The 10,285-nt window shown below is 57.3% G+C and overlaps 2 protein-coding genes across 7 annotated transcripts; one reads left to right on the forward strand and one right to left on the reverse strand.

The window, feature by feature from the left end:
• Positions 1–307: 307 nt before the first annotated feature.
• On the reverse strand, positions 308–6,095 carry IRX2 (iroquois homeobox 2). Of its 3 annotated transcripts, XM_025389340.1 has the most exons (5): positions 5,595–6,095; positions 3,821–4,226; positions 2,784–3,491; positions 1,980–2,055; positions 308–1,252 (listed from the first exon to the last, which is right to left on the reverse strand). In XM_025389340.1, the coding sequence occupies exons 1-4, from the start codon at positions 5,841–5,843 to the stop codon at positions 2,003–2,005; spliced, it is 1,416 nt and encodes a 471-aa protein (XP_025245125.1). In that variant the 5' UTR covers positions 5,844–6,095; the 3' UTR covers positions 308–1,252; positions 1,980–2,002. The 3 variants fall into 3 exon arrangements, with proteins under 3 accessions (XP_025245125.1, XP_025245124.1, XP_025245123.1); XM_025389339.1 differs by having other exon boundaries at positions 308–2,055; positions 5,595–6,088; XM_025389338.1 differs by having other exon boundaries at positions 308–3,491; positions 5,595–6,076.
• Positions 6,096–6,310: 215 nt separating this feature from the next.
• On the forward strand, positions 6,311–9,823 carry C6H5orf38 (chromosome 6 C5orf38 homolog). 4 transcript variants are annotated; one of them, XM_025388556.1, is made up of 4 exons: positions 6,311–6,897; positions 7,113–7,186; positions 7,717–7,812; positions 9,450–9,811. In XM_025388556.1, the coding sequence occupies exons 1-2, from the start codon at positions 6,698–6,700 to the stop codon at positions 7,117–7,119; spliced, it is 207 nt and encodes a 68-aa protein (XP_025244341.1). In that variant the 5' UTR covers positions 6,311–6,697; the 3' UTR covers positions 7,120–7,186; positions 7,717–7,812; positions 9,450–9,811. The 4 variants fall into 4 exon arrangements, with proteins under 4 accessions (XP_025244341.1, XP_025244342.1, XP_025244340.1 ...); XM_025388557.1 differs by having other exon boundaries at positions 7,717–7,797; XM_025388555.1 differs by lacking the exons at positions 7,113–7,186; positions 7,717–7,812 and having other exon boundaries at positions 9,450–9,823.
• The last annotated feature ends 462 nt before the right edge of the window (positions 9,824–10,285 follow it).

Genomic DNA, 10,285 nt, shown 5'->3' on the forward strand with positions numbered 1-10,285 from the left:
TAGGGTTGTTTACAGGTTTCTCTTCCCCCAGGGTAAGAGTAAGAGCCACTGAAAGGAAAGTTAGTCCCTCCCCCAGATCCTCACCCTAGGTTTAATGTGCATTATAGGAAAAGGAGAGTTAAGAAATCCTTCCATAAATTTGAATAATTAGGCCAATTTGGATAATTCAGGCTTTAAAAAAACAATTATTTCCATCAGTAATTTATTGGTGGGGGGGGTGTGTAACTCTCCATTATCAATATTATTCTCCAGTTTGGTTTACTAAGCAGGTTCAAGAAGCCAGCATCAGAAATAAATATAAAATGCATAGGGTGTCAGATCATTTTATTTTGCCAAGTTTTAAAAATTTACACTAACAAGTAATTAGCATACTCAGGGCACAAACATCTTTTTTTTTTTTTCAATACATATATAGAAATCATCTAGAGCACATGTTTCTCCCGATTGTATACTTCTCTTCCATCTGATTTTTTTTTTTTTTTTTTTTTTTTTTTTAATGATCGGAAAGGAGAGTTTATTTCACACAGCTTTTCATTAAAAAGGTGAGGTCAGATCACCTGGAGGTTATCACTAGAGCTCCACCCCAAATCATTCTTCTAGGAAAAATAAGCCCCAAACACCATATTATTGTAGACTAGTCTGTTTTTATTTACAATTTAAGATATAAATTAGTAAAGAATTCGTGTTAAACAACCAACAAAGATTGTATAACCAGCAATGTTCAAATAAAAACCAGGCAGAATTTATTTACAAAAAGTTTAGATTCCATTGCAATACAACTTGCATAAATTACTAGAAGCTTTATATCATTATAAAAATAAATATCAAATTTGTTTCCACTTCTGAAGTACTCAAGTTCTTCAATCACGTTTTATTTCTACTGTGTACATCTTTTACAAATAAACTTTACAGTAAATCCTATCACACCTATAGAATATATACCGTGGCAATGAAGTGATCAATTCAAGATATCCTGAGAAAAACAGATTGTTTTCAAAAGTCACACATACATAGGGGAAACTATACTATGCCAACAAATTCACGTATGTCCAACAATAGTCTGTTCCAATTGTTAGAGTCTGTGGGTTGACAGTGCTGTGTGGATCCTTCTCTTTTACAGTGGCACAAGATGTGGTCTGGATTTAGACATCTGTTTGTTGTATCTGTAAATTTATGAGCTTGGGAAGAGAGAATGGCCTCCTGACTTTTTTTTTTTTTTTTTTTTTTTTTTCAAAGCAATTGTGACACCTACCTGTGGACCAAGGAAAAACCAAATCATCCCCAATCTTTCAGTTCCACACCAACACCATTAAAAAAACGAGTTGATCTGAAGTGGTTCTACCTCTTTCTTATCTTCAAGATCTATACTTAGTAATTCTGACTCATTGCAAAGCAACAAATTTTTTCAGATACTGTTGTGAGCCCCGGGAGAATGTCAGAGTCCTGTCCACTTGGACATGGGTGGAGGGGAGGTTGGGAAGGGCTGATAAAAGACTAGGACGCCTTGTGTCTCTTCAGTCTTATTTTGCAAACATCATCTATAAAGGTTTTTGCTACTCTGAGTTTTGGTAACCCAAGCTCATCAAAGCATGTGTGTATTATGTGTCTAGCATAGTAAAAATGGCTCTAAATTGCATACGAATGCCCAGATTGTAATAATCTATTGTTTCAAAAGAAAACAACAGTAGTGTGTAATATATATATACATGTACTATATATATACACATATATATAATACACACACATACACACACATATATATATTTTCTTTTCCTAGGTAAAGGAGTGATAGAACTTGTGCCAAAAAGAGGGAATCTATAAAACAGAAAAGATAGTTTCCCCCTTAAGGAAAGAAAAGACTGGACAAGATTGAAATGCTCTGTCTTCTAACCCCATGACCAGAAGCAAGAAAAACACATTAAGCAAGCTGGTGCTGGGAGGCTCCAGAGGGTCTGGGAAGCACCAGGGTGCCCACTTACTTGCATTGCTGTGCTCGGCCCTTCTATAGGTAGGGCTGGACGCCCCCGCCAACCACGGTGCAGCCCTCGCTGGCATCTGTCAGGGGAGTGGGCAGTTAGTCAGAACCGACCCCACAGCCTGCTGACTGCGCAGACCACCCTGCACCCACCATCCTCCACTCCCGGGCAAACAGCAGTTTAGGAAACGGACTGTCTTCAGGGCCGCTAGCTGAGACGACTTTTGGTGATGTTCCCTAGTTCTTAACTTTCCCCCTTGAGCTTCTCCTTCGGGTAGCCTGACTCAGGAGCAACAGAGGCAATATAGAACAGGGGAAAAAAACGGTTTTCTTCAGAACAACAACAACAAAAAGCGGAAAAAACGTTTGATTTTCTCTTTTGAAGACAAACGCCTCTGAGAGTAACTGGAACTTTCCGTTTGCTTCTAGCCAACGGCAGAAAAGCAGATTCAGCTCTGACTCCTTAACCAACAAGACACCGAAACACACCCAGGCTCATTAGGGGGACACGCTGTAATTGGAATTTCGTGGCAATCTCGGTTTGCCGAAACTAAGACAGCCAAGATAATAATAGTCAAAATAACAGTGAATTAAGTAAAAATAAATAATAACAGGGCAAGTCTAAAAAGAGGGCCACACCTTCTTTGGCTTCCATCTCGCCCTCCGCCCTCACTCTGCTAATTCTGGGTCCCAGGAGCGGCCCCCTGGATCTTCTTCCCGGACCCTCCCCCGGGTCTCCCGAGCGCTCCGCCTCCCCGGGGCTGGCTCTCCCTCCCCTCCTGGGCGCCCCCGGTCGCGGGCTGCCTACCTTTCTTGGGCTCGTAGCTGCCGCCGGGGGGCCGGTAGTGGGACTCGAGCGGGTGCGCACCCGCCTTGCCCGCGTCGCTGGCCGCCTTGGGCGCGGTGTGCAGGGCCTCGCCGGGGGCCGCGGCCGCGGAGTTGTACCGCAGGAGGCCCTGGCCCTGCAGCGCCGCGTTCAAGTTCCCGTAGTTTGTGTAGTTGCCGTAGAAGGGCGACGTGTAGTACAGGGGGCGGCCTAGGAGCGGTGAGGCAGGGTAGGGCGAGCCTCCCGGCGGTGCCCCCGATGAGGCCGGCGCGGCGGCTACGGGCAGCCCAGGTGGCCCGCAGCCCGGGCCCAGGCTCGGCTGCTTGAGGTCCGACGTGGCGATCTCGGCCAGCGACCACAGCTTGGGCTTGCTGGCGGGGGGCGGCGCGCCCGGAGACGTCCGGCTGCCCTGGGGCGTCTTGCCGCCACCGCGGGGCGCGGCCTCGGGCGGGGGGCTCAGCAGCGGCGCCTCCAAGCCGGTGAGCGGCGACGAGGTCACGGGCTTGGGCGGTGCCAGGCCCCGCTCGCCCTCCTCGTCGTCGTCCTCGTCGTCCTCCAGGTCGTCGTACTTGTCCTTGCACTCTGAGCCCGATTCGCACAGGGGGTCCCCGGCACGGCAAGGAAGCTTCTCCCCGTCCGACTCAGCCGAGCACGAGTGATCCGTGAGCGAGTCCACGTGCAGGCTGATCCCTGCGGGGGCGCGGGCACGGTGGGTGGCACCAGGGGACAGCGCAGGCACCTGGAGCCCCCTCCGCCCCTTGTCCTGCGGCACTGGGCCCTCCCCACAGGACCCCTCACCTCGCCCCCACCCGGCCACGTGACAGGGGGAGCCTGACCTCCCCGGGAAGCGCCCCAGGAATCGCTCGCTCAAATCCCGGAGACCCCAGACCCATGCGGGGCGGCTGGGGCTCCGGCCCGGACCTGGGATGTCCGGTGGGCAGCGTCCTCCCGACCTTAGCTCTGCGCCCCGCCTGGGAAGAAAGCGCCCCGAGACCTTGCGCCGGCCGCTGCCCGCTCACCTTCGTCCTCGGCGGAGGTCTCCGTGCCCTCCTGTGCCTTATCGGGACTCTCGTCCTTGCTTCTGGCCGCGTCGCCCTCGTCCTCATCCTCATCTTCGCTTTTGTTCCTCGGGGCCCAGGTCATCTTGTTCTCCTTCTTGAGGCGCCGGCGCGCGTTGGCGAACCAGGTGGAGACCTGGGTGAGGGTCATCTTGGTGATGATGGCCAGCATGATCTTCTCGCCCTTGGTGGGGTAGGGATTCTTGCGGTGCTCGTTAAGCCAGGCCTTGAGCGTGGCCGTGGCGTCCCGCGTGGCGTTCTTGCGGTACGCGGGGTCGTTGAGCTGGTACGGGTAGGCCGCGCTGCCATACGGGTGGTAGCTGATGGCGCCGGTCATGCCGGTGGTGTGCGCGTCGTAGGGTGCGCCCTGGAACCACAAGAGCCTGTGAGTGGAGTGTGCAGAGAGCCGGCGAGCAACCAGCCGGAGGATGCTGCCCCTCCGCCCGCCCACGGCCACCGTTCCCCCGTGAGTCTCTGGCTCTGGGGCTGCGCTTCCCGCGGCAAAAGAGCAGGAAAAACGAAGTGTGATTCGGGACCAGCTGTTGATCACAAAAAGTACCATAGTTTTATTCTCGAATTTTTGAACTATTTCACTTTCCTAAAATGACCCATCTTCCCCCAAGTGTTCCGGAGTTGCGTGTGGCGATGTACACAAACCCTCGCACGTGCGCGCACACAGGCCCACAGGTAGCTCTTTGATATCTAAATTTCTGCCGTTGCCTGGAGTGCCGCTGCCTCCCCCTACTCCCTCTTCCCCGCCCTTATATGGTTAAAAAAACACCCCAGAGCCCCCAATTCACTATTCACTGCTCTAAAGCTGGGCAAATCCAATTTGCAACTCAGAAGCCAGTCACCGTTTCGAATTCTTCAAATACGCCGTAATTAGCATTTTAATTCATCCTTTAACTTTTAAATTCGAGACATTTGCAGCCTTCGCCAAGGCCCCAACGACTCGGTCGCTGCCCAGAAATTCCGCCGAGGGACGGCAGTGGTGACAATCCCGTAATGGCCTCAATCGCCCGTAACGTGCTTCGCTGCGGCCCGGGCCCGGCCCAGCTCAGGAACCTCGAGACTCGCGGGCCGCCTCAGGTCGCCGGAGCAGGAGCTGCGCTCGGGGCACGGAGCACTCAGGCGGCCCTTAGCGGGTCACACGCCCGCATGCACGATTTTTGAAAGCATGGTCCGCCGGACAGATTAAGGCCGAAACCTGGGCGCCTCGGATCGGACTCGGGAGCCGCAGCTGGACGCTCGGCTCCCGGGCCCAACTCGGTGACCCCCGGTGGCCCCCGCCGCCCCCAGCCCCGCTAGTGAATGCGAACCGCCTGGCCGTCCGCCCAGAGGCCGCAGTGACGCCGACCCTCGCGCCCCACGCCAACGCAGGAGAGCACACAACCCGCTCCCAACGCCTTCCCAGGCTGCGGTGCGGGAACGAGGGACAAACCGCGCCAGACCCCGGCCCCCGGCGGAGAGGCACTTCCCAGACTCTCAGAGAAAATCAGCCGGCGAGCCGAGGAGACGCGCCGGGGGAGCGCGGGTCCCGGCCGGACTCAGGGACCTCCCTGTCGGCCGCGCTGCCCTCCCCACCAGGGGCCCAGCTCAGCCTGCGGGGCGGCCAACCGAGCCGGCGACTCCTGAGCTGCCGGCCGCGCCACATTCCCAGCGGCCCCAGCCCGCCGAACACTAGCTCCGCTCCGCGGGCGCCCCGGAGTCCCGCGTCCCGCCCGCTCCCGGTTACCATGTAGGACGGGAAGCCGGCGGCGGCGGCGGCGGCGTCGGCCGAGTACTGCAGCGGGCTCCCGAAGCCGGTGGCCGCCTGCGCTGTGAAGGCCGCCGAGCCGGGGTAGGGGCTGAACGCCGAGCCCGACGCCGAGCGCGCCAGCTCCTCGCTGCGCGGAGCCGCCAGAGCCGACGCGCCGTAGGCCGGGCACGAGTAGAGCGCCAGCGAGCCGGGCGCCTGGTACAGGTAGCCCTGCGGGTAGGACATGGTGGGCGCGGGGCGCCGGGCCCGCGTCACGCCGAGCAGCGGGCAGGGCGCGCGGCGCCCTCCATCCACGCCCGGCCGGGGCGCGGCGCGGCGGCGGGCACCCGGACGGCGGGCGTAGGCAGGCCGGCCCGGGCACTAGCCTGGGCGGCCCGCGGGCCGGGGCGGCGGCGGGGTGGCGGTGGCGGAGGCGGCAGCGCGGAGCCGGTGGTGGGCGCAGCCGCGCGCCAGGCCGGCGGTCGGGGTTTGGGGGAGTCTGGAGTCGGGAGTGAGGAGTTGAGGAAGGAGCGCTCGAGTTTCCGAGGGACATTGGAACGCGCAGCTGTCCATCACGCGCTCATCTGCATATTCGGGGGCCCGCCCCTCCCCTGCTCCGCCCGCTCCAGCCTCCAGGCCGCGGCCGGGGGAGGGGCAGAGAGAAGGGAGGCAGGCGGGGGAGGGAGGAGGCGACGGAGGCGGGCAGCGGGAGGGAACGACAGGCTTTTGTGGCGCAGCCGCCTCTCTAGCAGCTCCGGCCCCAGCCCGCGGCTCGCGGACCTGAGCCCGGCGCGGCCGCGCTGCGTGCCCCGGCGCGCACCCCTCCCACTCCCACCCACTGGCAGCCACGTCCCCTGCCCCGCTCCGGCTGGCTCCCACCGTCCCCGGCCACCTTCTTCGCCCCCGCCCGGCCCCCGCCCCTTCCAGCCACTACCCCGCCCCCCACCCCCTTCTCCACCCGCGCGGACTAGGCAGAGGCCGCCCGCGGTCAGGCCAGGCCGGGTCCACTTGGGGGGCTCACGGTCTGCCCCGCTTTACACCCCTAGGAGGCCAGGCCCCTGTGTCCAATCCGGAAGTCGCAGGGAAGTGGGGAGGTCAGGATGGTGGCGCCCGCGGCTCGGGTCCTCCTCCGGGCAGTGCGCGCGGCTCTCGCTTCCACGGTCCCGGACCTGCTCTGCCTCCCGGCCCGAGGCTCCCCGCGTGGCCTCGCGTCTGGTCGCCTACCCCTCGCGGCCCGCTCCTCGCAGCATGGACCTGGATCCGGGGCGCCTTGGTTGCGAATTGCCAGGAGGGCCCTGAGGTGAGCTTTCCGCCCCCAAATCCTCAGCGCAACCCCCAGGGCCCTGAACGTTACGACTTTCCACTGTTGGGAATGCCGCCAGGGCTTCACCTAAGACGACGCCGTCCCCTAAAGAGTTTTATTTGATTTTGTTTTTCTAAGTTGACTCCTCTTTCGGATTTGTGTTGTCAAAACACTGGGGGGATGATTGTTACCCGACAAACTGCCTCTGGCAGGACCTGAAGCCTCCCCGTCACCTCGGGAACGGGCAGGAGCTCAGGCTGGCGCCTCCGGTGCAGTGGCATTACAGGTAGCTCAGGTGACGCGCGGCTGGAGTTGGGGGGCAGTTGCCTTGTAGGGTTCAGAATCGAGGCGGTTGGCGAGGGTCCCTGGGACCCTAGCTTCCTAGAACCCGCTCCCCATCACGCTTCTTCATCCCTTTTCCACTCGGGGATGGCCGAAGAGGGCGTCTGACGGCCCACTCCGAAGGGTCACCTATGGGGGGCGCTCAGGGGGATGGAAGAGTGTCAGGTGTGTGCTGGCCTATTGGAAGCACCCACCCAACAGGTGCCTCTATCCTCAGAAGCCGTCTCGGGTGGGTGCGGTGGAGGAGAGAGAGCGCCGTGGCCTGGGGCGGGCCTCAGTTTAGGCCTGCAACCGACTCCTGCACCCCCGCTGGCCCTGCAGCCTGCGGGGCGGCCTTGGTGATCTCAGGACGCAGGGCATGTTGCGGCCTCCCCGTGGTGCAGCTGTAGCGGCGCGGAGGGAGCGGAGCTCGGTTTACCAGCCTGGTCCAGGGGGCAAGAGAAACACTCACGGCATCAGGCTGTCTTTCCCCAGGTGCACGGGAACCAGTTGCAAACTGCAGTGCTGGGCTTGAGGATGGCTCCTCCTGAGCCGGCAGGCAGGGCGACTCTCCCGGTAGGCGCGATCCAGGCATGTTACCCCTCCCGCCAGGAGCTCCCGAGCCAAGCCAGTCGCCCCCTACTAGTTCTCCCACCCACCCCTTGGCCCACACTGCTCCCCCACCGCTCTTCCTACAAACCACACCCCCATCCTGCACGCATCCTCTCCAGGTCATCTCAGCACACACACCCACGACCACCGCTCCCTCCACCCACAGACTCCCCGTTCCCACAGGCTGGGGCTCCTGCAACGACCCAGCAGGGGGGTTTCAACCATGCTTCGAGTCCACCTGGGACATCCTAAGTCAACTCAGCGCAGATACGTTTATTCAATTACTAGAGAGTTGAAAAACAGACAGAGGAAGCAGCGGGGTTGGGCAAGCCGTCGACAGTCTGCGACATTTTTGCCGCTTCCTGGGAGGGAATTCCTCCAAGAAGAGGGGTAAATGAGAGGCCCACACGCTGGATAGCAAACACAAACACTGGCAGATCAGATGGCAGCTTTTAGGGTTCTTTTCCGATCAGATCAGTTTAAATGAAAAAAAAAAAAATCGAGTGTAATTTTTATCACCAGGGAGGACTGGCCTGGAGTATTTCCATTTCTAAAGAGCGGTTCCCGCTGTGGTTTCATTAGCATTTGGGGCTCATCCTCCCTCCCCCTCCCTTGACACCCCCGGGCCTGACCTCTTCCAGGGACAGAAGAGAAAACAGCCAGTTATTACAAAAACATCCTCAGTTTGGAGCTGGAGTGTCTGCTTTGGATACAGTCGATTCTGACATCAATTAAATATATAACCAGACACGTGCAGTGACCGGGAGGGTCCCCTCACCCAGGGTGCATCTCCAGAAACGCCGCCTGCCCTTCCCCTCTCTTTAGCTCAGTGTTGAGAGTTTGAAGATGGGCTCTTCCCGTCCTGTGTGTATTTTCCCCGCAGCAATTATACTCCTCCACTGAATCTAAATTTTCCATACCGTTGCTGCCTGTTACTAATAAAAACCGTCTACCTTGCACTATTAAACAGTCGACTCTTACTACATGCCGTTTTTATTGGTAGTGACTGTAGCAAATTAAAATGCCTACGCAGGGACATTAAAAACTTACACTCGTCATTGTTATTGGAATATATAAACTCCGTTTTGCTTTAAAGTTCTCAGATACTAAAGAAAAAAATCATTTTCCTTCTTAAGTTAAAGTTGGCTTGGTCTTCTTCTTCTTAAAAAAAAAAAAAAAATCAGTCAGGAGAAAACATGCTGCCAGCCTGGAGTCTTGGCACGGCGGTCCCGGCGAGGCTGCTTGAGAGGGTGGCGGGCTCAGCCCGGACTCAGTCTCGGGGCCACGAGGGCCGCAAGGCCGCGGCTCGGGAACAGGAGGGCCTGGGATGTTTTGCTCAAGGGCGAAGGGGGTGCTCAGACCTGTGTGGTCGCTGGGGAGGGCCGGGCACTGGGCTTCTGCGGTTTTTCAGTTGCCATTCGAGCTGGAAGGAGGGAATGAGCAGGCATGCAGCGGAAACCGAGTAACTGCTTTGAAAACGCGACCCCTGGCCACAGTAACCCAGGCGACGTGCAGTTTCAGGTTCATGGTGGGCCCTGCCCCCTTTCCCAGGTGTGCTCTAGGAGACGGGGAAAAAGTTAACACTGTTCTATTTTTCTTTATTGTCCCTCCAGCAGCCAAGGAATTTAGAACGAGTCCACGTGGACACGCAAGTCTCAGCGAGTGGGGATTTCCTGCGAGGCCGAGCGCGAGGACGAGCCGGCCTCGGAGGCTCTGGCTCGGGCTCGGGGTCTCCCCGGGAACGCGGCCGGCCGAGAAGGTCCGGGCGCTCGCCAGGCTCGGCGCAGTCCTGCGTGTCGCTGGGACGAAGGAGCCGACGCAGGCCAGGAGTGGTGCGCGCGGGCGGCGAGGGGGCGCTGTGGCCCGTGTCGGCCGGCCTGAGTCCTGGCAACGGTGGGCGCGACCCACCTCCTCCCACGGCCGCTTAATTCGGGGAAGAAGAAAAAACGGCATCAAGGCATTTCAATAAAACTTAAGCGGTTCCTGATCCTTTCTCATTGTGGTTCCTTATGAGATTTTCGGTGTCTGGGGGGGAAACAGTTACCGTTCGGGGGTGTGGCAAACTTTTTTGGCAATTAAGATGAAACAGACACGTTTTATGTGGGTTTCCTTTAATGAAGTAACATTGGAAATATAAGTAGTTTCAATGCATCAAATCACATCGCTACCGTATTCACGGTCACCGGTCACTGGCTCTCCAGTTCCAGGGCTCCCCGCGTTTGTCTAGGGAAAGAGCGAGGCAGGAATAGGGGGATGGGGACGTGAGAAGCTTGGCTAAGCAATTTTTCTTTTCTTTGAAAACAAATACGTCGTCATAAATGGAACAAAATTTAAGTCAGCATGGAACGCACATCTCTTTCAAACGTCGTTTCCAGGTCTAGTACTCTGTGAGTAGGTTGGACTGGATTTCAAGCGCAACCGGCATTTCTAGGCTCTCAAAGACGCTTCTGAG

The sequence above is a fragment of the Theropithecus gelada genome, chromosome 6, assembly GCF_003255815.1.
Source record: "Theropithecus gelada isolate Dixy chromosome 6, Tgel_1.0, whole genome shotgun sequence".
Lineage (NCBI taxonomy): Eukaryota > Metazoa > Chordata > Mammalia > Primates > Cercopithecidae > Theropithecus > Theropithecus gelada.